The 27767-nt window shown below is 42.1% G+C and overlaps 1 protein-coding gene across 1 annotated transcript in view; it reads right to left on the bottom strand.

The window, feature by feature from the left end:
- Positions 1-487: 487 nt before the first annotated feature.
- The window catches only part of LOC147026923 (importin subunit alpha-4-like), a 45449-nt gene continuing 18169 nt past the window's right edge, over positions 488-27767 (bottom strand). Inside the window, exons 9-16 of the mRNA XM_085883596.1 lie at positions 24285-24329; positions 16723-16854; positions 15445-15573; positions 5152-5256; positions 4975-5046; positions 4699-4861; positions 4460-4554; positions 488-873 (exon numbers count right to left, since the gene is read on the bottom strand). Of these exons, the coding sequence (XP_085739722.1) occupies positions 775-873; positions 4460-4554; positions 4699-4861; positions 4975-5046; positions 5152-5256; positions 15445-15573; positions 16723-16854; positions 24285-24329 (840 nt within the window). The 3' untranslated portion in view covers positions 488-774. The remainder of the gene's footprint in view (positions 874-4459; positions 4555-4698; positions 4862-4974; positions 5047-5151; positions 5257-15444; positions 15574-16722; positions 16855-24284; positions 24330-27767) is intronic.

The following is a 27767-nucleotide window of genomic DNA, read 5'->3' as shown; positions in this document are numbered from 1 at the left end:
GAAAAATTGGATTCCATGGCATTTGTGTGGCAAAGTTGCAAGCACACAGTTCAGCTACCTCTCCTTCCACCCACCATGCTCAAAAGTAAAATAAGAACAGAAAAAGGACTATTGCCAAGAGCTGGGGTTAACGTAAAATCGGCCAATCAGGCAACACGATTTAAAATTAACAGTTAAAAGTAAAACAATAACAAAAAAACAAACAAACAAACAAAAAAAAAACACCTGCTGCCACTGCCAGCTCAATCTAGTTCCAAATCGCTCCACATGGAGGCGGTAAATAGGACGAGGGGATTCACGGAAAATAACGGGGGGGTGGGGGGGGGTTGAAAGGGTCACCAGGAGTTACATCTGCATTTTCTCAAAACTTCCAATAAAAAGTAAAGTGAAGGGAACAAAGGAAGGACGAGCCAGACAAACTAACATGAGGAAGAATCGTGTCAACAATGCGCTGAGCAGCAAATCACATCAAAAACTTTCAGTTTGTTCCAGCCATCTTATCCAATCCTCTCCACCCATCCCTCACCCACTAAAAATAATAACGAAAACCCAGGAGAAGATCAACTCAAGAGAATGCAGCAAAAGCCACTGGCAAATTTGTGATTTTTTTTTTTGATTCGACTGCCCGAGCCACTCAGACCGGGCCGAGCCGGACAGAGCATAATTGCCTATGTAGTGAATTTCACATCCATGCAGCAAATCGGTTGAGTTTGCTTTTTGTTTCATTTAGCGCGAAGCCTCGAATCTGCAAGTTTAACCACACATCCCAGGACATCAGAACTTGAAGCCCTCCGTAGGAATATTTGATGATGGGTCGAAGGTGTACGTGCCAGACTGGGAGCTTTCGGGCAGCAGAGTGGACTCCTCGTCAATCTGCGGAGCAGAGGCAAGGGCAAGAGTCACGTGGACAAATCGCCATTTCCCAAAATACTCTTTATTAATGCGGCATTTTTTTTTTTTGCTTACATAGATCTCAAGCTCATAGTGGATATATCCTCATTCGATCACATTCGCTTTTTATCCCTTACAGTCTTAACCTGATTAAACTCTTATGATACTGATCCCAAATGCAGATGCAGCCAGCTAATGGATGCCATAGTTGAAGCCTTCCTTCTGGAGTTCTTTCAACGAGGTGGATGGAGCCGTATCAGGCAGTGGTAAACCTTAACTTCCGAGGTTGTGCGTTCAATCATGGGCAAAGGAGGAACAAGCACAATTAAATAATCCGAGGCAAAATCTTCCATGACCAGGGCTCAAACACGCCGTGTGCAAAAGTATGACACCGGTGAAGGGAAGTACTTCGTATCATGCAATGACAACTCTTCAGAAACTATAGATTAAAATAAAAACTGCCAATCTATTCCAAAGTACATGAGCGTCCTGAAATGCTCGAGCTGCCAGCACAGGTGATGCATAAATAACTGAAGTATTGAATATAGAAAGTGAAATGTTATCAACCAAATGGTGCATGTGAGGTATTGCAGTGACACAAACGACAGGGGGAGTGACACAAACCTTGAACATGGCAGAAACCCTTGGAGGTTAGAGGGGATATATATTTGTCATCGAGGCTCAGAGAAGAACTAAAATTGTGAGAATTCCTGCTCTTACGCAAATCTTTCAGGAGCCATTTTTTACTTCAGCCGGCAACATTTGTATGACAGAGTACATGCATCTGAACTCAGAGCTCTCATGTCCAAATTATATGGCCAACGTAACATACAATGCCTTTAGAAAGTATTCACAGCCTGAATTTAAATTGAATTAAATTTAATTTGTTGTCACAGAGCCACGCAAAATATCCCATAATGACAGTGAAAACATGTTTTTAGAAATTTTTACAAATTCATTTAAAAAAAATGAAAACCTGAAAGGTCTTGGGTCAAGTATTCAACCCCCCTTCCCCCCTCCGAGTTAATACTTCGTAGAAGCACCTTTGGCAGTGAATACAGCTTCGAGTCTTCTTGGGTATGGCTATCAGCTTTGCACATCTGGATTTGGGGATTTACTCCCTTTCTTGCATATATGCTCAAGCCGTCACATTAGATGGGGAGCGTCGATGAACAGCAATCAAGTCTTTCCACACCAAGGTCTCAATGGGATTCAAGTCTGGGCTTTGGCTGGGCCACTCAAGGACTTTCACGTTCTTGTCCTGAAGCCATTCCATGCTTGGGGTCATTGTCCTGTTGGAATGTAAATCTTCACCACAGTGCAAGGTCTTTTGCACTCTGAAGCAGGTTCTCCTCAATGATTTGCCTGTATTTGGCTCCATTATTGTTGACTCCACCCTTACAAGTCTCCCAGTCCCTGCCACTGAAAATCATCCCCAAAGCATGATGCTGCCACCACCACGCTTCATGGTAGGGATGGTGTTAGATGGGTGATGAGCTATGCTCGGTTTCTGCCAGAGGTAGCACTTTGCATTCAGGCCCAAGAGTTCAATTTTCGTCTCTTTAGACCACAGAAGCCTTTGCATAATGCTTTCAGAGTCTTTCTCGTGCCTTTTTGCAAACTCTAGGTGTGGTCACGTGCCTTTTTCTCACTACCTTACATAAAGACTAGATTTGTGAAGTGCTGCAGACTGTTGCCCTTCCGGCAGGTTCTCCCATCTCAGCCAAGGAACTCTGTAGTTCTGTCAGAGTGGTCATTGGGCTCTTGGTCACCTCCCTCACCAAGGTCCTTGCCCACTTGCTCAGTTTGGTTGGACGGGCCAGCTCAAGGAAGTGTGTGGGTAGTTCCATATTCGTTCCATTTTCTAACTAGAACGGGCACTCAGTAGAGCGCATACCTTCGCCAACGCTACATTTTGCCCCCCCCCCCCCAGAAACCCTTGATTGTGAGGGTATTTAATCCCATACCACATCTGCCATCTCATACGTGTTATGATGGCTTAAAAACATTAAATTTCCTGCTGTTTGACACCGATTCACGTACATTGTACAATTTCTGTATGAACTCCCTGACCTTTTTGGGTGTCGGTGTCAAGTCAATCTGATGACAAATGATCACATTATAAGAAATCAAATATTACACATCAAAGGATAGGGAATTGAATTCTAAACATTTTGAATGTACTTACAAGCAAATTGTATAAGAATTGACCGCGTTATGATAATAAAGGTCGTTGACCCCCCTGACCTTTGACCCAAACCGCCAACAAAGGTAATGACATCATTGTGTCATATCGTATATCACAAGATTGGGCATTGAATTCACAACATTTTGGCATTGGTTGCATGCAAATTGGATAAAAAAAAAATTAAAAAAATAATAAAAAAAAAACGAGCGCACTATGGCAAAATGACGATTTTGACCTTTTCATGACCTCGACCTTGACCTTTGTACTCTTAATTTTGTAATTGGTATTAGAGTGTGGGGAACAAAACAGTCATCACGGTCAATTCTTATCCGATTTGCATGAAACCAACACCAAAATGTTATAACTAAAACCGCACATTTTGCAATGTCGTGACCCCCCCTGACCTTTGACTCCCAACCGCCAATAAGGGTTATTACATCATTGTGTCATGTCACATATCACAAGATGGGCATTGAATTCTGAACATTTTGGCATTAGTTGCATGCAAATTGGATACAAATTGACCACGCTATGGTAAAAAGACGATTTTGACCTTGACCTTTGACCCGATCGCTCCCAAAATCTAATCAAATGGTCCTCGGATAATAACCAATCATCCCACCAAATTTGCTGCGATTCAGTTCAATACTTTTGGAGTTATGCGAATAACAAACAAACAAACACACATATTCACAAATAAATAAATAAATACACAGCAATCAAAACATAACCTTCGCAACAAAGTTTGCGAAGGTAATGATTTGAGCTCACCGAGCTCTTTGGAACTTTCCACTCCAGAAATTGTTTTATAGCCTTCCCCAGATCTCTGCCTCCTCACAATTCTATCTCGGAGTTCTGCTCACAGTTTCTTGGACTTCATGGTGGAGTTTCTGCTCTGACTTGCACCGTCATCTGTAGGACCTTATATAGAAAGGTGTTTCTTTCTAAGTCATGTCCAATCAATTACAGGTGAACTCCAATCAAGTTGTAGAGACATCTCAAGGATGATAAAAGGAAATTGGATGCACCAGAGCTCAATTTGGAGTGTCATCGCAAAGGGGTTGCATACTTACCAACTCAAGGCATTTCAGTTTTTCAGTTTTTATAAAATTTTAAAGATTTCTAAAAAACATGTTTTCACTTTGTCATTGTGGATATTTTGTGTAGATCAGTGACAAAAATCAATTTTTCATTTTCAGGCCATAACAACAAAATGCGACAAAAGTCGAGTGGTGTGCATTCCTTCTGAAGGCACTGTACCTTACAAATAATGGCAGACTCCAAGCTGTTGGATTCCTTTGTATTGGCAGTCAAACACAGAAACAGAAACACCTGAGGAGGCAAAGAACACGATGCCACCTGAGCTAGTGCGGCACACACCTCATCTGCAGAGAAATGCTGATCAATGATCTCGTATGCAAGCTTGTATATCTCCTCATTCTCATGCTGCTGCAAAGCTTCAATTTTTTCCAGCCCTGAGTGTGAGGTGGAAAGAAAACGGCAAGAAAAACAAAGTTCACAATTACATTAGAGATTGTATAAAATAGGCCAGCACATTGTGAATGTAGCAACAAAAAAAAGGATGTGTTACCATGAAATGCTTTGCTCTTTCAGCTTACCCCCACACTCTTCAATCATGTTTGCCACCATCTCAGCATCATCTCCAGCCATCTTTAGGATGTTGTTAAGGCCGTCCAGCACGACCTGGACCACCTGGGGATCCTTGACACCCAAAAGGGCACAGAATGGAGGCACGACCTGCTCACGTACCAAGTACTCCACCTGGCGTAAGATTAAGAGGTGAGAGTAGTATTACATGCAAGAAAAGGACTGATGCAGTTCCATTTCTGTCAAACCAAAACAGCAATTAAAGGGATGCTTTAGGCCAACTTCACCTGGTCCTTTCTGCCACTTATAGTCAAGTTGCTGATGGCCCATGCAGCCTCCTTTTGGGTACCAAAATCACCCTTTGGACAACACAATCAGAGCACAAATGGAGTAAATGATGAAAAGCGACAAAAATCGGAAGGTCAATTAGTTGGGCAATCCAAAAATGATATTCAGCTACATACCTTGGCCAGATGATGAATGATCATGGGGATGAGACCAGCATCAATGACTGCCTGAACCTGCTGCTGGTTTCCTGCTGTGATGTTCGATAGAAACCACACTGCTTCCTGCAGAAACCAAAGGAAGAACCAGAGCAAAAAGGCATCAAGAAGTCAGTAGACTTCTTACATAGGGATGGCCCAGACACTCCGTTGACTCGACAACATAAATCCTCAAAAACAAAAAGTTACAAGATTGAACAAAAAAATAAATTTATAAACCGATAAATTACCGACCAGTCTTCTGCAGAGAAGTCCCCATTCAATAACACTCATTAAACTTTCGGACATCATCGCTGAACAAGATAAATGAGACCCCAAAGTGCCCGTTTTCCATTCTTCTTATTACCTCCACCACCAAAGGTGAAGGAGGTTACGTTTTCATGTGTCTGTGTCTGTGGCGTGTGCACGCACACAGCAGAGTAATGGAGTAGTTAGCAAAGAGAGGATTTTCCAGTCAGAGAGACAGGAGATGGAGATAAGGAATAGGACATTGCCTCATGGCACTACAGCCTTGACAGGGAGAGCATATAAGGAGGATGCTGTTGAGAGCAATGCATTTACGATGAGAGTGGAGAAAGTCAGCAAGCCAAGGGTGTTATCCCGGAATGCCAAAGGTAGAGAGTTTGGATAGCAAGGCGAGGTGCCAGACTATAATCAAAAGGTTGGGACATGTCCAGATTAGAGACACAGCCCTAATCTCATGTCTGACATTGATGGAATCCATCCCTTGTTTGGAGAGTATAAGCAGCAAGCCCAAGGTAGTGTGACCTGGCCTGAATCAGAATTGACGATCTGAAATGAGACTATTAGAGAAAAGGAAGGTTTGATATCAACTGCAATGATTGATTCCACGCCTAGTGTTAGCTTAACGGTTACGGTGTCAAGCTCAAGATCTTCGGGTCTCGAGTTCAAGCCCCTCAATTCCGTCGAATCAACACCAGGTGGGTTGACTCAGCCTACCAACCTTCCGAGATCAGCGAAATAAGTACCAGCACGATGGTAACAGGGGAGCTTGCATCAGTGGCACAGTCACACCCCCAGAAAAAAAAATGATGGCAGTCAAGCAGCCACAGGTTGCATACAAATAAATAAATGGATTCCACGACTTTACAAAGAATTGGAAATAAGCTAATCAGTTGTTGCACCATTTTTATGTAATGCAGTGATGTTGGCCGATCCAAGTAGATGCAAGATGACCTGTTGCAAATTATAGGGTGAAAAGAGCAGAAAGAGGATATGCAGGAACATTGCAGATTTTATGACAGGTGAGCTGATGCTGTCCAGGCCAGTTGAAAAAAAATCAGAGTTGAGGGTTCCCAGAAACTTCTCCACCTTCACATGTGCAAAAGTCAGAGGCTAAGAGGCGTTGGGTACGACGAGGTAGGACGAGTACAGAGGATGAGGGTTTGGGGATACAATAATTGGAAGCAACCACACAACTTAGGCAATTGGCCTTCTCACGAACGGAGTCAGCTGGTGGTGCCATTTGAAGAGGGAAGGGATGGAGAGGGAGCATACTCCAGAGACAGACTAAACAAGGCACCACCAGGCTTAGGAGAACAGAGGGTCATTCCATGCCAACTCACCTAAGGGTCCCCAGGTCACCTCCTCAGATTTTGCTGGAAAAATTCTTAAATGTAGATCTATATGGCTCTACCCACCATGCAAAAGATTAGCTTTCAATTCCTCATAGTTTAAAAAATAATCTCGAGAGACCTTTGAAATCTGGCCCTAAAAATGCCAAATGTGAAAAACGCATTTTTTTTTCACCTTCAGGGGCTTATAATTTTATAATCGACTCCTCTAGAAAGCTAATATTGCAAATATTTACTAATTGGCATCAAAATTTTTCAATTATGCCATCAGATAGCTTCTGGGATGCATATTTCTCACTCTATAGGAAGCTAAAAATGGCTTTTTGGCCAAAACGAGCTAAAATAAGGTGAAACTATAGGAGCCCTCCTGAAAAAATGGAACAACTTAGAATTTTTTCCTCATAACACAGTGATTATAGGGTCATTATCTATCTATAGATCAATTTTTGCTGGGATAATACAGTTAGGTGATGAATTATAAAAGTTTTAACATAAGCCCTTGCCTCCGAGGGCTCTAAAATGGACCAATTTTGTCCCCTAGTTTGACCATGTGGCTAGGGGTTTAGGATCTTCATTTTTTTCTAAAGATTGCCTCATACAAGATGTGTTTACTGACCGAATAATTTTATCTAACGCCCATGGCTTCATAGTAAAATAAATTTTTATTTACATGCACGTTTTTTTTTAATAAATATTCACTTTTTTCATATTCAGAAGTTTATAAGTCTAAATGGAACTATCCAAGAAAGTTACTGCAGAATTTTATAAACTGGTATACAAAATTTCAGTTTGTGGCATCAGAATGTCTCTAGAAAGCACATACTCCTAGTTTTAGGAAGCCAAATATGGCAATTTGGCCCACTTGGTACAAAACTAGGTGAACTTGCAGGGGTGCACATGAGGCTAAATTATGCTTCTTATTAGACATTAGTGATAAGGATGTTATTTATTCATAAATACATGCAAATGATTACTGTCGTAAGTGATTGCAAATTAGAAATTAGAACAAATTTGATTAGTTGAGTAGCAGCTTTTTTATTTACAGATATACACAGACAATGAATATTAGTAATTTTTATACCTTAGAAAACTCTTGAATGACCTTTTATCTTTTATGACATTCATTATCATGATTATCTAGCACTCAGAGACACAGAATTTTACATCTTAGAAAACAGGTCTTGAACATGCTTAAGTCATGCTGTGACAGTTGGTACTGATGTCCACCAGATTTTGTCAGGGGCCTCAACCACACAAAGAATGTCGAGTAATGGCACCCAGCATTGATCTTTCTTTTTTTCTGGAGGCCATAAGAATGTGTTACCCCTTCCTTGCTTCATGAAGTTCACAAACACATCATTTTCATCATCATTTCTTGTGACAATGTTCCCAATGTACCATTTTCTGTCATAAACACAAGCAATACATTTCCCAGCCTGGAATACATCCAGTTCAGTTAGGGTTGGGACCAATAACTGGGACAGATGAGCTTGTGTGGTTTCCGGTCCTGTGCATACTGTTGATGACACAGCATCAGAAGAAACCCTTCTCATCGCCAGACGTGTTGAGGAGATTGGCAGGAAACCATGGTGTAACCGTGTACCAGCAATGGTTGTTGCTGCTCTGAAGCGCTTCTCAAGGTCATACTCCATTGCATTTTGTTGGATTTCTTGTGATGTCACAAAAAAGAATTTGATCATCATGTAGGCAAATACTGTCTTCTGAACTGAAAGTAATTCCTGATGTCCATGAAATCAATTATTGTGACCTTCTCCAAAGCAGCAACTTGTTTTAGCCCAACCTTCCTTGTATAATTAATAGGTCTTGACACTCCTGGTCTAATTCGGTTCCAACAGTGCATCTACTTGTCAAACTTGTGCCACTGGGCCCAGGTTTTTCTGCATCCATTTCCTTTGTTTCCTCTCTCCTTTGTTCTCCAAACAGACAGACAGACAGGTTGACTGTCCTGCCCCTAGTGTTGCGACAGACCATTACTCCATCTCGTGGTGTATGTCATAACTAATGACTTCAAATATAGAACTGTAGGACATGTTTTTTAAATTAAAACCCAAGCATATGTTTGGATTATCATTACAAGAATTTATTTTTGAACAAAAAAAAAAAAAAAAGTACCTATAATTATTAATTTATGAGAAGAATAATCTAAGTTGTTACATAACCACAGTTAATGCCCCCTGCATATTCACCATTTTTGGTCAAAGTGGCATTTTCAACTTCCTACAGATAGAAACATGCATTTATCAGGCATTCTGATAACAGATCCTTTAATTTCATATGCCAGTTTATAAATATCTGCAGTATCACTTTGCTAGAGTGTTCAGTTTCAGATTCATAAGCTCATCAATATGAAAAAAGTGAATGATTATTAAAAAACGTGCATGAAAATAAATTTTTATTTTAAGATTTTGCCATGGGCGTTAGATAAAATTATTCGGTCAGTAGACATCTTATGTGAGGCAATCTTTAGAAAAAAAAATGAAGATCCTAAACCCCAAGCCAGATGGTCAAACCAGGGGACAAAATTGGTCCATTTTAGAGCACTCGGAGGTAAGGGCTTATGTTAAAACTTTTAGAATTCATCACCTAACTGTATTATCCCAGCAAAAATGTATCTATGGATAGATAATGACCCTATAATCACTGTGTTATGAGGAAAAAATTATAAGTTCCATTTTTTCAGGAGGGCTCCTATAGTTTCACCTTATCTTAGCTCGTTTTGGCCCAAAAGCCATTTTTAGCTTCCTATAGAGTGAGATATATGCATCCCAGAGGCTATCTGATGCCATAATTGAAAAATTTGGATGCCAATTAGTAAATATTTGCAATATTAACTTTCGAGAGAAGTCCATTATAAAATTATAAGCCCCTGAAGTTGAAAAAAATGCGTTTTTCACATTTGGCTTTTTAGGGCCACATTTCAAAGGTCTCTCGAGATAGATATTTTTTAAACTATGAGGAATTGAAAGCTAATCTTTTGCATGGAAGGTGGAGCCATATAGATCTACATTTAGGAATTTTTCCAGCAAAATCTGAGAAGGTGACCTGGGGAGGTTTTTGAAATTTATGGTGAGTGAGTTGGCATGAGTTGGCATGGAATGACCCAGAGTCAAGTTTAAAAGTTCAGATATCTCAAGAAATTGGGAGCATAACAAACATTTATGTTTATATTTTTCACAGGATATTCCCACAAACTTGCCTGTCCAGTCATTTTTCTCCTCTGTTTTGCCAGGCCTGACACCAGCTACAGCAGTGGTGTCATTATCTATAACTGCACCACCAGACAGCTTTTGCTATGCATATAACCCGATAGGGATTGCAATCTTCCCACTTTCTAAAAACACTGGCTGTCTGCTCCGAGAGTCTTGGGGATTTGATTCTAACTCTAGCCAATTTATACGAAAGATGGTACATGCTGCTTCATCGCTTGATGCTTAGCATTCAGAGGATATGACAAACAATCCCTATTGGTTAGCATCTGGGGGGGGGGGGGGGTGGCTGAGTGACATTTCTCCTCAACTGCTTTGCTATCTGCAGAGAAGGATCACAATATGACATTGCTGGTACCCTGCATGCCCCAAAGTTATGCAAGTTCCCTCAAGGTCACCAGCTGTTTTAGCTGAGGAAAGTCTTGTGTTGTCTAGCGGCTGTCTGTATGAATGTATGTGCACAATTTGTGACAGCTCTTCCTTCAGTGGTACACCCCATAAAGGAAAAATAAAATAAAATAATACATTTTTAAAAAAAACGACAGCTTCAATGTACTCTGCATCCAATATTGGCTTTGCCTGGAAGTACTTTTATAAAAGCCTGTTTCTTTCAAGCAAATTTATCCCATTCCCTTTGCAACATTCCTCGCCATCCTCAAAGCTGTCGCACAGTGTCTTGAAGCAAGAAAGTGTTTAAATAGAGCAACTTGCTTTCTCAACATGCAAAGTAAATCCAACCAAAGGCAACTGGAACAAGTGCATTATCCTTTCCAGGCAACATATAAACGAGAGCGAAGTCGATGGCGTGCCATCGCACGTCCCCATGCTTCCCACCTAAAGCAGTTGAAAGCTGGCAAAAATTTTGACCAAGAATGACCCAATATCAAATTTCGAGTTGAAAATGGTTTTTCATTTTGAGCCGTGACACCTATCCCCCAACTGCTAGGGCATGAGGCGGAGGTCAATCCAAAAAAAAACAAAAAAAACATCATGACATTTCATGCATCCCCCCAATGTTGTCAGGTCAGGTTAGATCTGTGACCTGCTACAGGTACCATGTAAACCTGTACTAACCTGTTCCATGGTCGGGTTGTGGGCGACTAAACAGTCTCCCCCACCAGGTTTTCTGGTGAGGAGGGTGTTTGGATATGGACACCAAGCACGATTAAAAACAAAACCTGTCAATGGGCGGAGGAGCTCCTTGTGAGCCAACGGCCATCCATATCTAGTGCCCAACTGTGTCTGCGGACGTCCTCCTGCAGTTGGGCTATGTTTTATTAGGAGGTTGGTGGCAGGATTTGCACTCTGGCCACGGTAAAACCCTTCATTCCGCAAAACACAAAAACGCAAAAAAAAATCTGAAAACCCACTCCATGGGAGTACTCCTGTGCAGCTTCCCTTCGCAGGGCAGCTCACCGGATGACGGGATTGGGGTAAAGCCTTCGGGACCCCCAATATTTGATGAAAGGAGGGAAACCATGGGGTAACATCCCTGGGTCAGATTGCGGGAGAGTGTGTCGGAGTGGTGCTGAGGTGTCGTCCACCAGACGGCGGTCTCCTTGGGTTAGCCTGAGGCGGTCCCTTTGGGTGGGTGCCTGGAATGTCCTATCCCTAAGAGAGGATGATCACCTGTCTGTTATCATCTGAGCTCAAGCGTTTGGACATCCGTATTGCAGCACTCTCTGAGGTTCGGAGACAGGATTGCGGAGAGATAATGGTGGGTGGTTACACCTACTATTGGTCTGGTCACTCTGATGGTTACCGTACTCAAGCTCTTAGTCCAATTAGCTGACCCCAATGATAATTGAGGTAACACCGGTCAACAAGCGTATTATGAGATGAAGGATTCGTACCTCCATAGGTGTCATTTCCCTGGTCTCTGTCTATGCTCCGACTGAGGCGAGTGACCTCACCGTGAAGGACACATTCTACGCCACGCTCGAGTCTGGTTGATCAGTGCCCCAGACGAGATACACTTCTAATCTTGGGGGATTTCAATGCATCGACTGGAACTGATAGGGATTGTCATGAGACACGTGTTGGTCCCCATGGGTCAGGAACTATGAACCAGAATAGCACTAAGTTCCTTGACTTTGCAAGAAGTCATGGACTTAGGGAGGCTGGTTCATGGTTTCAATGCCAAAAGCTCATCACTGGACTTGGTATTCCAACGCTAGCGGTGTGGCAAAGGAGATTGACCATGTCCTCGTTGACGGTCGCTGGAGGATGATCCAGAACTGCAGGGTCTACCGGAGTGCTCAGTTCCTCAACACTGACCACCATCTTGTTGTAGCAACACTAAAGCTGCACCTTAAATCCTGGAGAATGGTACCATCCCAGCCTAGGCTGGATGTTGGCAAGCTCAAGGATGAGAGAGTAGCTGAGGAGTTTGCGAACAGGCTGAGTGGACATTTGGGGTGTCTGGTTGCTTTGGGGGGTCCTGAAGAGTTGTAGAGTGCCTTCAAGACCACCGTCCTTGATGTTGCCGGTGGATGTCTTGGAACTCACCGCAGGGCAAAGAAGAATTTTGTCTCTCAAGGGACACTGGATACCATTGACCAGAGTCGCAGGGCCAGGCTGAATGGCAGAGCTGAGCTGTTCAGGGAGCTGAGGCGTAAAACTGTACGTGCACCAAGGGTGGACAAGGAGACCTATGTGCGAGGAATCTGTGAGGGGGGTAGAGCATCACCTGTGGACAGGTGATTCTCATCCCGCTTGGAGGGGAATTTGCGTATTGCGTTCATCCAAGCCCATCCCTCAGAGCACTGCAGTTAGAGCGGAGAGAGGTGGGCTCTTGACAGAGGAGTCTGAAGTGAAGGCCCGCTGGGCCGGTTACTTTGAGCGGTTGTACCAGGCTGATCCCCCAGCTATCGAGTTGGACGTCAAGAGTGTTACAATCCCTGTTGCTGACCTTCCAATCAACTGTGGTCCACTTTCGCTTGTGGAAACACGGGCTGCGGTGAACTGGTTGAAACGGGGTAAAGCTCCAGGGATCTGTGGCATCCATGCTGAACTTCTCAAGGCTGGTGGAAATGCTGCACTCGTGTTGTTGCATGCAGCTTTGTGCTCCACCTGGAACACAGGCATCATCCCAACTGATTGGAAGAGAGGCCTTGTTGTCCCTCTCTGGAAAGGGAAGGGTGATCGCCAAGACGGCAACTACTATTGAGGGGTGACGCTGCTCTCAGTGCCAGGCAAGGTCTTTGCTCAGATAATTCTTGATTGGGTTCGCCACCATCTGCTTGAGCACCAGCGTCCAGAGCAGTCAGGCTTTACACCAAAGAAGTCAACAATTGACCGTATCCTTGCTCTTCGTGTCCTCACCGAATGCAGTCGAGAGTTTCGGCAGGGGCTGCTTGCAGCCTATGTTGATCTCTGTAAAGCGTTCAATTCAGTGAATCGGGATGCCCTCTGGAGGATTCTTGGTCTTCGTGGGGTGCCACCAAAACTGATCAATCTGATGTCTGAACTCTACTACTGAGAGTGCTGTGAAGTGTTGTGGTACCATCTCTGACTTATTTCCAGTTGTTACTGGAGTTCGTCAGGGGCGTGTACTGGCCCCCACACTTTTCAGCACTTGTATGGACTGGATTTTAGGGAGGATGTCGGAAAGATCAAGCTGCGGTGCATCGTTTGGGAATGTCAAGATCTCGGACCTTGATTTCGCAGAGGATGCAGTCATCTTTGCGGAGACTTTAGATATCCTTTTGGGGGCCCTCGAGGTGCTGAATGAGGAGTCGGAGCCGCTGGGATTACGGATTTCTTGGGTCAAAACTAAGATCCAGGCTTTCAATGACATATTGGATGCTGCTGTCCTGTCTGTGTCTGTGGTGAGGATGTTGAGGTCGTGGAGAGATTCACTTACCTTGGCAGTGATATTCATGTCTCTGCTGGCTGTGAGTCAGAGGTCAATAGACGTCTGGGTCGGGCCTGGGGAATCATGGATTCACTGGATCATGGGGTGTGGCGCTGCCGGAGAATCCTTGGCTATCGCTGGCCAGATTTTGTGTCCAACGAGTGGTTGCTGAGAGAGACTCGGATGAGATTTGTTACCTGCCTGGTTCGTGAGCGTCAGTTGCGGCTGTATGGACAGGACATGTGGCTCGTTTTCCTGACGCTGATCCTGCTCACCAGATTCTCTCAGCGAGGGAGTATCGTGAGTGGAGGAAGCCAATGGGCCGACCACGTGCCTCGTGGTTGCAGCAGGTTGACCAGCATCTCAAGGAGATGGGGATGGGCCTGGCATCTGCCTGGGGGAAGGCCAGACGGAGGCCCCTGGAGTACCGGCGGAAAGTGGACGCAGCGACACGCTGTTCTGGCACATGCTCCCATACCTGACCTGACCTTCAATGTCAATTACATATCCAAAGTTTCACTTAAAAATGTGCCCCCCCAATTGCATTTTTCAGTTTTTGACCTTTTGACCGAGCCCATGGGTATGGGGCCAAAAATGACACTGCTCTTGAACCTTCGTGCAATGTGTTGATCATAACTACAAAGTATGGTGAATTTTTGCCCAACTATTTAGGACACTGCATAACGGACAGACGGAGCAGATTCCAATCCTCGCATTTATTTTTAAGCAGGGATAATAAATAATAACACAATGGACGTTGGGCAGCTCACACAATACTTGTGAAATCCTTCAAACAAATTTGACCATCAAAATAATCGGTGGTTGAATTCAGCGACCTGATATGCAAATCCTGTTCAAATTTCAAGTCAATCGGATGAAAATTGAGGATTTTAGAAATTGCATCACAGTTGTTGACCTTTGGCCTATGTGGAACTTTTGGCATCAAAATCAATAGGCTTATTGCATATGACCAACTCTACCACTTGGTGAATACCACTCCACCACAACTAAATTATGACCTGAAGGCGATTGACATCGAGACGAAGAAGAAAAAAAGGTCGTGCAGAGCACGATACCTGCAAAGTCCATCCCCCCCCCCCTGCCCCCCTCCAAAGGTTGCCATGGATGCATCAAATCATCATTTTCTCAAGATTAAAAATGACAATCATAATCAAAGCTCAGGTAAGTCAGATGAAAGTTGATTATTTTTCAGATTGAAATTGATTTTAGAAGTTTGACCTCGAGTTGACCTTTGACCTTAAAAATAGTTGCTTTCCGAATCCAGTGATGCAACATGAAAGTCTTGTTCAAATTTTTTCGGTGGGGGTCCTCGAGTTTATGGTTTTTCCAAACAACCTCTCGGTTGGAATACTCACGCCTGCCAGTGAGGACTGATCGATCAAAGGAACAGTCAGTCACATCTCATGACAGTGAAAGGAGACAAACTCAAAAGGAGACATCAAAGATAAGTTGTGAAAGCAGAAAGTACAGACAAGACCCAAAGTTCAGTTTGCAAAATAAGCAGTCGCAGGCATGTTGAAGCCAAAACTCAGGCCTTTGTCGCAGATGATCATACCTTGTTTATTTTCTCCTTGGCATGTGTTAACAGCGAGTGGAAATGTGAAAGCGCGTCACAGTTCAGAACCACCTGCGTCTGGTCGTCACTTCCTGTCACAATGTTCCCGACAGCCCTTAGGGCTGCAGTCTGCGTGGATGGAAAGATGACACACAAGGTGACAACAATGCAAAAACAAATATTCGAATTTCCTGCCATTTCTTTAATTATATGCACAACATGTAATCTTTCATACGACCAGAAAAAGGAAGCTTTGGAAAAGGTTGGGGCAAGCAGAGAACAACCTGCAAGGGTCTTTAAAGCACTGATCAAGTTCCAAATCCACACTACTCCCACAACTAAGGTAATGCTTGCATTTAACCCTCTTCACCCCCCTCGCCCCCACGAGTGCGTATGAGAAACTGACGAATTAGCAATGTGCAATTACATTTGATCTCTCAGGAAACAAACAGGTGACCCAAGTTAAAGCCAACTGTGATCGTCGACAAAACAGGGCGTCAGTTCTACACATTAAATTAATAAACCTTTAACTCGGTTTTTGACGTCCATCCGAAAGCAAATACAACTTCCAAAACAAATCAGAATCTTTATTTTTAAAAAGTTATAACTGTCGCACAGAAATCGCATCATACGCATACTCGTGCACAAACAAACCTGGCCTCACAAAATAATCACATGGGACAATGTTGTTAAAACATGGGTACCTGGTGTCGTCTAGTTCGGAACAGAGGACCTTTGGACCCGAGTACAAGTGTAACTTCACTATCAATGCTAATACTTTGGGAATCAAAGGCATTCCGCGCTGCGATGACAAAGCAATATGCTGATTGTGGGGTCACTGTGGGCAAAAGCCATATTCTTATCTTTTCTCACCTGCTATCCAAACTCCAATTGTTCCAACAAGTTGGAGATGAGGCACTCAATGTGAAGTAGGAATGCACATTTATTGTGAGCCCCATAGGTTACTCCACTGGATTGGGCTTCCAAGCAGAACATGTTGCTTGGACATTTGTTTAACAAATTAATCATCACGTGCCAAATAAACCACATGCCTTCTCGCACAACTGCTTCCAGAGCAGAATTTACAGGATCTTAACGAGCGAATAAAATAATCCTGAATTACTTCAATCCATTTTCATTGCATCGTGGTACAAAGGTCAAATTTAACCATTCACCGACTTCCATAATCACACGAGATTAATAATGAAGATTATCAACTGCTATCAGGTTGCATCTTTCATACCAAGAAGCATAACTTAAAAAGTGCACTAAGCTTACCTGAACTTTGACCTCCTGGTGGCTGAGCAATGGTACAAGATAGGGCACAACCCCAGAGTCAATGACCATTTGAATTTGATCATTGCCACCATCTGTTAGGTAGGAGAGAGCCCACACCGTGTCCACCAAGATCTGCCAAAATGCAGGCAATGGGACATGCAAGTAAGAAACGTATGCACGTGATCAGTACAACGTATGTCATAAAAATTGCAACTGACTGTACAGGTGGCAATGACCAAGGCCATCTTTCCCAATGCAAAATCCTTAAAGATGGGTGAATATTTTTTAATTTTTAAAGAAAGATCACAAAGAACTCAACAAAATTCGACATCGCGACATCAACCGATATGCCTCCACCGACATTATTACATACTTGTACCAAGTTCGATTGAAATCCCTTCAGCTGTTCTCAAGTATCATGACTTGACATGACCTCTGACCTCTTGATGCTGAAATCTTATCAGTTCATATTTGCATCATTATGCATACTTTACCAAGTTCGGTGAAAATCCCATCACTGGTTCACAAGTTCGCGTGGTAACAGAATATTTACCCAACAGGACCTCTGACCTTTGACCTCTCGACCCCATAATCTAATCATGTTATCTTTATTGTATTATGTTATCATACTTGTACCAAGTTTGACTTGGATCCCTTTAGCCTTTCTTAAGTTGTCACGTTAACGGAAACTTATCACGGACGTACGGACAACCCCAAACGTGTCTCCAAGCGGAGCTATAAAAATGCGATGTGTAGAGAGAGAGAGAGAGAGAGAGAGAGAGAGAGAGAGAGAGAGAGAGAGAGAGAGAGAGAGAGAGAGAGAGAGAGAGAGAGAGAGAGAGAGAGAGAGAGAGAGAGAGAGAGAGAGAGAGAGAGAGAGAGAGAGAGAGAGAGAGAGAGAGAGAGAGAGAGAGAGAGAGAGAGAGACAGAGAGAGAGAGAGAGAGAGAGAGAGGAGTTTGAGGGAAAGAGGGGAGTTTGAGCAAATGAAAACAATTTGGAAGAGAATGGAGATGAAGGATGAAAATTAGAATCCATTTAAATAATAATAATAAATAAATTAAAAAAAAAAAAAAAAACAAAGGCAGAAAGAACAGGAAGCAACTGAATTATTTGAGAGGAATCTTGCTTTCGGCTCTGTGCAGCTAAAAAAAAAATTATTGTACAATGTTCCCATTCTTTGGGGAGAAACGAGGTACAGGGAATGCATTGGCATACATTGTAACTAGCTGAAGGTTAGAGCTCGGAAGTTAAACCAGATTCTCTACACTCTTTTTCATTCATAATTTAGCTTGGTCTACATTTCATAATTTAGCTTTTACATAGCTTAGAGAAATGTGGCTGCGAGGCCTGGTCGCGAGAAGTTGGTCAGTCATCGGTGGTCGATGGTCTTCAAGCTGGTGAGTGCGTTTGTTCCATTGTTTGTAAAACAGGAGCAGCAGCAGCGAATGAGGAAGTGCATCAAGAGGCAGAATGTTTGAACAGATGGAGGATGTTGGTGCTCGCTTGGTTTCAGGAAATAATTTCATCTTGATAACGATGATGTAGGAGAAAGTGCGCGAGATTTTCAGGAACCTTTCCCCATTATCTCCTTTGATCAGAGAGGAACGATAAGCGATTCATGGCAAGCAACGGATGGCTATACTGGATCAGAAAGCATGGCACTCCAGGCAGAAAGTGGCAGCTGTACAAAGTTTCTAAAGAGGAGTTTGTATGACGATTGAAGATGTGCACATTACTTCTCTTGTGTGCAAATGCAGGTGAGATTAACCTTTTAAACAAACTAAACTTGGGGGTTAAACTCAGGTTCTCAGCTCAGACTCAACAGCACCTTGATGCACAGAAAGACTTTTGCATCAGGATAAAAAAGTTGAAGGAGTGACTTTTGTTCATCTTCTGTGCCTAAGCTGCCAACATGGACAAACTGCAGCTCGTGATTTGAGCAGGTTAAAAAAAAGAAAAAAAAGAATAAAACTGTTATCCATCACCTGGATTTTTGTCAGCACAACAGAAAGGAATAGATTGTGTAGACAAGTGGTTTTCAAACTATCTGATGTGGCGGACTGGCAGGTTTTTTTTCCAATGTGCCAGGGACCGGTACCATATTATTTATTTATGATCCGAGAAAATATTGTTTGTACATCTGTAGTAATATTAATTTATACTGGAAAAATATAAAAATATTCTAAAAGTTGACACATTTTTTAATATACTTTTTGTAAACGAGTAATACAGTATTACAATATTAAAAAACCAAACCAGCAAAGCCTTCAAACATAGGTATGATAAACATATGTATACAGGTATACAAGTAATAAAATGAAAAATTATAATGAATAAGGTAGGTTGAAAAAATTATATATTTTAGTTATCTTAAACTCCAGTGAATATAGACATTAAAAGAAAGATTGAAAGGAAATAGGTAACATTACATTGAAGACAACTTTGAAAATGTCGTAATGTTAAAATATGAAATTGATTATATAGGCATGTTAAATCCTCAACTTTTACTAATGTGAAAGGTGAGCCTGCTTCTTTGTCAGCTTATCCAATCGTGGTTCAATTGAGGACAGTGCCACGCGCAATGGAGAATGAATATCCACACTATTCCTGTACTTTGTCTTCATGATGTTCATGGTTGAGAAGCCAGTCTCGCAGAGGTAGGTTGAAGGAAATGGGAGAAGAGTTTTCAGAGCAATTTCAGTAAGCTCAGGATATTCTGCTTTCACTTTTATCCAAAAAGAAGCAAGTGATGTTGTAGTTTCGAAACTCCTCTTCAATCCTTAGTCAGCAGACAGCTCCAACAATTTATCCTCCATAGTGACACCTAAGTCATCTCTCAATGGCATGAACGCATTTCAGATCCATAGATCTTCTTCTTCTGGAAAGTAATGCTGAAAACGTTCTGCCAAATTTGTCAAGTGTTCTCTGATGACATTTCGTAGAGATGTAACATTAAGGTCTTCTCCTGCATCAGCAATGACTGCCACTAATTGGTGAAACACGTCATAACAATCTCTTGACACTCGACTCTTCCATGCTTCTAGCTTTTGTTTTTGTCCGTCGATCGTGGAAACTCCCCGCGGACTGGTGCCGGTCCGCGTACCACCACTTTGAGTAGCACTGGTGTAGACTCTCCCAGAGTACTGATTTCTCACCAAATCCTTTCACCGCTCCAGTAGCTCTCCTCCATCGTGCCAAAATAATGAGCAATGTGAAAATGCTTCCAGTTTGTTTTATGTTGGGGACCATGAGGAGGATACTGACCCCCTTTCACTGGCCAAGTTTAAGCACAGGACGACTAGTTTGTCGATTTGCATTGCTTGGCATTGAATAACCAGACATGTGCCATTTCATTTTATTAGACAGCATGTTACCCTTGATTGATCGCGATCACAAAGTTAAACTTGATCTCTTTGCAAACACATTTTCAAAACCAGAAACCCATGGTTCATTTTGCAATGCTCTGTGTCTTGTCACTATGGAATTGGCAACATTAATTTCATATCCACTTATTAAATGGTTTGAGAGCATTTCACGAGTGTATAGTTTATTCCCGCTACGTGAAAACACTGTTGGGAAAGGAGTTACACAAGCACATCTATATTTCCACGAGATATGGATTTAGCCCAAATTTTCCAAGCCTGAGCCAGAAAGGAAAAAAAAGAAAGAAATTTAATGGGAAAAGGCAGGAATCCAAATTAATTTCCTGCAATTTTCCAGGATTTTCCAGGAAAAAAAAAAAACACGAGCTTGGGCTCCATTTATGTGAAAGATTTTCTTGGCTTCAGCTTGAGAAAATTAGGCTTGCACCATCTCAGAATCTACATTGTCATCGGTGTGACAATTGCTGCCAGTGTGGCACAACAGACAACATGGAAGATCATGAGTACCAAAATATCATCATGAACTTTGTTTTGTGTTGACCAGGACTTCCAGTAGTCCTTTTTCATCTCATTTTCACAAGGGCTTCAGCCGGATGTTCCACAACAAGGTCAAATATTGTTGTGGATGCCATCACCTGATTTATTTATTTACTTATCATCCCAAGCTTTGTTTGAGCTGTCAATAAATAAATAAAAACTACAACCACTTTCATCATCAAAGCAGCTGTATACATGAATGCAACTTATTGCAATGGAACTAGAAGTGCAGTCTTCGATGTCGAAAGATGTGCCTCTGCCCACATGATTACATGATAAACACTTGTACAAAGTTTGATTTATATCCTTGAACCCAGATTCAAAAAATTAAATAATCCTGGCTGCGAGACCATGTGGCTGATCAAGATGAAATTTAAAACATGTATTCCCCATCACGACTCGAACACAACTGTGAAGTTTCACGTCGATTGATGAAGCAGTTCAAGAGAAAAATTTTCAAGATGTTCATCCAATCCAATATGGCTGCCAGATCATGCAACCTATTATTTGTGGACAGCCTGGTATCCCCAAGGCTTGAGGAACATGTGGGTGAAGTTTCTCCTCAATCAGGCAAGCCGTTCTGGAGAAAAAGATTTTAAAAGGTTTATTCTTCAAAGAAAAAAAATCATAGTTGGCAAACAATGTGACGTCATAGGTGGATAATTTTTTGTTCCTCACGGATGGGCGATCATACCTGAAAGGTTTCACTTCGATCTGTTCAGCCGTTTGAGATTTTTATGTTAAAAACAGTATGGCTGCCAAACCACGTGACCGATGACGTCTTTCCCCCACCCCCACCCCCTCCCCCACCCATACAACTGAGCTCAAGATGACCCTCAAAAATTTTCATTCTGATTAGATAAATCGTTCGACATATGCAACTAGAAAGGCACTCGGTAGAGCGCATACCTCCACCAAGTAATGCCTGATCCATGAGAACATATCGGGCCCAAAACATTATATCATGTTTAGCCCTATCTCTCAATGGTGCAGAATCACATAAAATTTCCAGGAGTCGGATCCGGATCTTCACCAAAATCTAATCAGTTTGTCCTTATCTCACACACACCCAAACTGCCCACCAAATTTCATCTGGATCTGCCCACAACTTGAGATATCCTGTATACAGACAGACACAAAGAGACAGACAGACAGACAGACAGACAGACAGACATAGAGGGGCAAAAAAAAAACATGACCTCCTTCATCTTCGGTGGCGGAGGTAATTATAACATCATAGAAAGATCACACTTATTTCCCATGGAGAGCACTTGACATGAGCCAAGTTTCAATCTATTCCATCGAGCGGTTTAAGAGATGGAGGTCAAAACATGGCTTGCATTTTGATGGGGCCGATCAGCCTCGCCCCCGTGGTCGATTTTCAGGGGGTCTTTTTATTGACCCCGTAAAATTAAGCTGTGAAAAAAAAAATAGAAAAAAAAAAAGTTTTTTAAGCTAAGATTACCTGTATGGCAAAATAAAACACCTTTGTTTAACACCATTGGTCTCCATGTGGATGCGAGAAACGGACAATGACATGGTTGAAGCCATCTCCACAGATGATGAGAATACTGTTGGGTTGGACTTATCTTCAGGTTGCTCAGGGGATGAATCTTTCACAATTATCAGATGAGTCTGATAGTGACTTTTGGGGGTTTCTGCCTGAATATTTACATCAATACTAAACCTACTAAAGTTAATCAGTATTTGGCAGAATGTACTGAACACATGTATCTGTTATGTTATTGGATGGAGAGAGAGATACTTGCAGATAAATTAGTTTTGTTGAGACAGAAATGCATCAATAAACTCATTAAATTTGCGACTGTTCAGATATTTTTTTTGGTCATTCAGCTTTGCAGCGAATAAAGTTTTAAATTTGTTACGAGAATAAATCTTTTGACATTATTACTATGTTACTGGTGGATCCAGGTGTTGACATTCAAGTACAACCGACATGACAAGGTAATGGCAGTGAAAAGTCAAGATTTATCCCCATGTATATGTTGAACACAGTGGGCTAGTCCAAGGGGAGAAATGGGTTGGACTTGTGTACGTAATACTTGAATGGTCCCAGTTCAAATGGCATACATGTAATGTATTGTCCCGGCACATCATTCATGCAAATTGTCAGAACATTTGTCATTACAGGTAATAATCCACAACAACAAAGACAACTTGGTTCTAATACTTTTTAATGAAAAGGATTGTGGTAAAGTACTGTGCTTGAGCAGAAAGTTCTGTTTCTCAGAACTTTGCGTTTGACCCCAAGAAGGGCAGTTTAAGGTACACTTTGAAATTATATAGTTAGGATTAGGCTCAGTTTATTCAGATTCTTTGGCAATTCAGTTTGTACGGACATTGGTCAATTTGGACCACATGTTTAAACAATTTACAAATATACCATCAGAGATGGGGAATCCCCCACCATTGAAAAATAATGGAAATCAGATAAGCGTTTTTCCATTTATTACAAAAAAACATTTTTTCAAGATGGCCGCCACAGTCGGCCATCTTTGATCCGGCCATGCCCAAAATCATTAGGGTTCTTCCTTTTCAGGTGGTACATGTGTGACCCAAATTTCAAATCGATATGGCGAACAGTTTTTGAGTTATTGCACTCACAGCTATAAATGTTGACGCCCAGCCAGCCGGACCACCCCAGTCGGCCATATTGGATCCGGCCACGCCCAAAATCAATAGGGTTCTTCCTTTTCAGGTGGTACATGTGTGACCCAAATTTCAAATCGATATGGCAAAAAAAAAAAAAAAAAAAAAAAAAAAAAAAAAAAAAAAAACATTGTTTTCAAGATGGCCGCCCCAGTCGATCATCTTGGATTCGGCCACGCCCAAAAACAATAGGGTTCTTCCTTTTCAGGTGGTACATGTGTGACCCAAATTTCAAATCGATATGGCGAACAGTTTATGAGTTATCGCACTTACAGCTATAAATGTTGACGCCCAGCTGGACGGACGAACGACCCAGGTGACAACAATATCCCCCTTTCGCCATGCGACGGGGGATAAAAACGAATTCACAATATGTTGAAGCAATTTTAAAATCAGCCCCGTGGGCAAAAATCAGCCCCCTCAACCCACATGATGAGGCCTATTTTTCAGCCCCGTCCAATTTTGAAAATGCAAGGCCTGTCAAAAGTGTTTCCATTTTTCCCAACATGGCTGCCACACCATGTGACCTATGTCAGTTATCAAAACATTCTATACGAGTAGTCACACCAATGGTGAAAATTGTGTGTTAATCGGATAAGTGATTGCAGAGAAAACAGAAAATTAGCACATATGTACGTACGGACAACCCAAAAACATAATGCCTCCGGCAACTTCATCTGCGGAGACATAAAAAGTTGCCCAATGTATAGCAGCTTCAAAGGAGCCCATTTTCTGGGAGTATACTGTACTTGCCAGTTGTTCAGGAAGGATACAGACACCAGGTCTTGCTGAGCAACAAACCACAAATGCTCTCAATGACAAAGTGAGCGTTTTGTACAAAAACTGGCAAAATGGTACAACCGCAATGTTACTTTAAAAGCACAATTCACTGGGTAAAAGAAAAAGAAAACCTTATGCAATTGGCTATGCTAACTTCATCTGTAGTGTGTGCGACAAGCCATGTACTCACATTAATGTCAGTGTGATGGATGAGAACACACAGAGCAGGTAGGATCTAGGAGAAGACGATGCAGAAAACAAATGAGAAACACTGGGTTGGAAAAGGGGGGCATTTCATGTTTATTACTGTAAAACTTCACAGCGAACGTTAAGTTTTCAAAACTAGAAGGGCACTCAGAAGAGCACACAACTCTGCAATGCAATGCCCGATCCATGAGAACATACCGGGCCCAATACATTTTTGAAATATCACACTATATATAGTTTTTATCCCCATCTCTCAATGGTGAAGAATCACTTAAAAAATTATAGTCGTCTTATCCGGATCTTCACCAAAATCTAATCAGTTCATCCTTGTCACAAACCGAACCTGTCCACAACTTTGAGATATCCTGCACACAAAGACAGACAGACAAACAGAGGGGTGAAAATATAACCTCCTCCACCTTCAGTGGCAGAGGGAATAAAACTTGAGTGCTGCAGGGGTAATTCAAAATATACTGGTTACACGATTATATTACTTGCAAAACAGATTTATGGAAATAAAGGTTTGCAACACTCCCACAAATCAATGAATAGTCAGCTTCCGAAAACACGAAACAAGAAACAATTCGTCCAACTCATGTTTAACAAGGAATAAAAAGAATCTACACAAACATTTAAGGCTCTAAATGTGCCGAAAGCAGTCAAGGGCATTACAAGTCCTGTTCCCCAAGTCCTCATTTCCAAACGTCACAAGATTACAGAACAATCTTATGGTCGACAATTTAATTTTCTTAATTTATTTAATTTTACAACAGCAGATCCATTTTAAAGTTGTGGAACAAAACATTCTGCTCAGAATGAATTTTTCCACCTAAAAGTGTAAAATTTTAGGTTATCCCTACATTTAAGATTTTACAGAGTCTACCTCCTCCACCCCCAAAAACGTTGGCAACCATAATCTTATAATTTCAAGTGTTTGTGCATTACTCTTTCACGGCCAAACCGTAGCACCGAGAGGCCCCAAATTTTGGGTGTAGGTACTTCAGAATCTGGGCAAGGTTTTAAGCAAACAAATGTTGGCCTTGAAGGCTGCTTTGCTGTGAACAAAGGTTGCTATGAAGTGTATATTGAGATGAGGGGTCAGGCAGTGCTGCCACCAGCCCACAGACAAAAGCTGGCAAAATGGTACAACCGCAATGTTACTTGAAAAGCACAATTCACTGGGTAAAAGGCTTTAAAAGCACAATTCACCACCATGAGGCCAATAACTCCATAGCTTTTCAATATCCAACACGTCCCGGAACCACCGCCTTCTTGTAAAGAATTTCAAGTAGCTGGGTACTTTTTTGCAAGGGTAGTGCCACTCGTTTAATATATTCAAAGCAGCAGATATTTTGACTTTTCCTGCAATGTCAGTGAAAACCAGAAATGACAATGCAACAGTATCAAGTCACAGTTCGATCTGCAAATCGCTTTATCAAAACAACAGTTTGATTGGAAACGAACCTACATTTACATGTGTGCTGCAGTAAAAACGTTGATCATCTTCAACATAATAATCGAGAGCATTCCCATTGGCCTTTGTCATCATATTGCAATTATCAACGCTGACTACCCAGCCTCAACCTCCAACCCTGCCATTGTAAGTAAATAACTGGAATGTGCATGCCAAAAAGAACATGGAGTTGTTAGCCTCAGGCTCTCTTGAAGGGATGGGGAGAGGCGAGTGCGATGAGTTAACCAGTGTGCGTGCTAGTCTGTACGCAGATCTATTTTAATATAGAACATTCATGATGAGATCTAATGCAATCTAAATACCTCAGTAACAGTGGCAATCCAAACTTTGTTCACACATATACTAAGTTATACAACTCCAGCAATGCCCTGCACAGTTTTCTTTGTTTATCGTATTCTTGAAATTTCAATAAATCTTGTACAACTATAAAGATAAAAAGTTTCAGTCTGAAGTCACACTTAACAGCACACTTGGCTAGAATCTCAAGTAAAACAAGTCCCATGTGACTGATCAGTCAACACAAATGTCAAACCTAAAATTGAAAAATAAAAATAACAAGTCTGCAGACGACAATGGTTCACGAGTGGTATTTGACGATGCAGATCGTTTCAGAAGTCAAGGATGAGACAATGGTAATTTTTGACCAAGTTATAAAATGATCAACATGAAGTGGTACGGGTGACAGGTTATAAGCTGCAAAATGTCGAAAACCCGGTTTCGTTCAATAACTCAAAATTTGACCTTTGCATAACCTTAAAAGGTCACAAAACAATGTGGACATTAAAATAAGGAAACAGGATACGTGCTATAGCTTATTGGAGTTAGTTCGTCGGAGAAGGTTGAAAACCCGGTTCGATTCCCACAACTTTGAAAATTTGACCTCTGTGGCCTTTAAAGGTCAAAGATTATGACCTTTGGTGCAAAACTTCCTCTGGAACATTCCAGGAACAATCGAACGTCATATAGGCTATATGGCATTTCACACTCCTCGGATTATCCATACCTTGATGAAATCAGCATAAAAACAAACTTGAAGGGGGCGCCATGGGAAAGGTGTTCGAGATAGAGCAAAATGGTTTCAAGATTATGCATAAAAAAATATTGCCATCCCAGCTCTCAAAGTTCGGGCGGTCGTATGATTTTTTTTATGTCAAAATTCGCAATTTTCTAAGTTTTTGACGTTGTGACCTTGACTTTTTTTTTGTATATCTTGTCGAGGCTCGTACGAGAGCGAACACACAACTCACAGCAAGGGGGCATGAGACAAGAGGGGCAGAAGTGGAAGGGACAAAACAGTGGGGAACAGACACATGAGGCGAACTGTGGAAGGGAGAGGGATGGGGATGGGACAGGGAACATGGCGAAGAGAAGATTGACATTACAGGGACTTTCAGGAAGGAAAGCAGGGGAATTGAAGGAAGTGGGCTTGGGTGGATTATCGGGGGTAGAAAAGATCGAGGATTTGGATGGGGGATGATAAGAGGTGGTGGTGAACAGCTGTTTTGAAAGCCTGGAGGGAAGAATGGGAAAGATTAGAGTGAGGAAGTTTATTCCAAAGGCGGGTAAAAAAAGAGGAATGAAAGAGTGAAGATGAGCAGCGATTCGTGATTTTGGTAGTTTTACCAGAAGGGGGTTGTTGGCGGACCTTGAGCGCCCTGTGGAAATGTGGTGGGGACAAATCGCAGAGAGAGCAGGTGGGGCAAGGCTGGAGAGGAGTCTGTAGAAGACAGAAAGACCACCACCCAACCTGCGGTGATTGAGTGAGAGGCCCAAAGACTCAGCTTCATTGCGGGAGATGCCGATGATCCTAAATGCCCTGGTTGACAGCGTGAAGCCGAGAAAGGTGGGAGACAGGAGCACCAGCCCAGAGGGGAGAGCAGTACTCCATCAGGCTACGGACAAAAGCTTTGTAAGTGGTCAGGAGCTCAAGAGGGCCGAGGAAGGACTTTGCACGATGGAGGATTCCCAATCGGCGACTGGCTTTTGAGGCGA

Source organism: Eptatretus burgeri, chromosome 5, assembly GCF_056783735.1.
Source record: "Eptatretus burgeri isolate ZD-2024b chromosome 5, Ebu_testis_v1, whole genome shotgun sequence".
NCBI classification, from domain to species: domain Eukaryota; kingdom Metazoa; phylum Chordata; class Myxini; order Myxiniformes; family Myxinidae; genus Eptatretus; species Eptatretus burgeri.
Note: the sequence above shows the minus strand (reverse complement) of the source record. Positions and strands in the feature narration are given on the sequence as shown.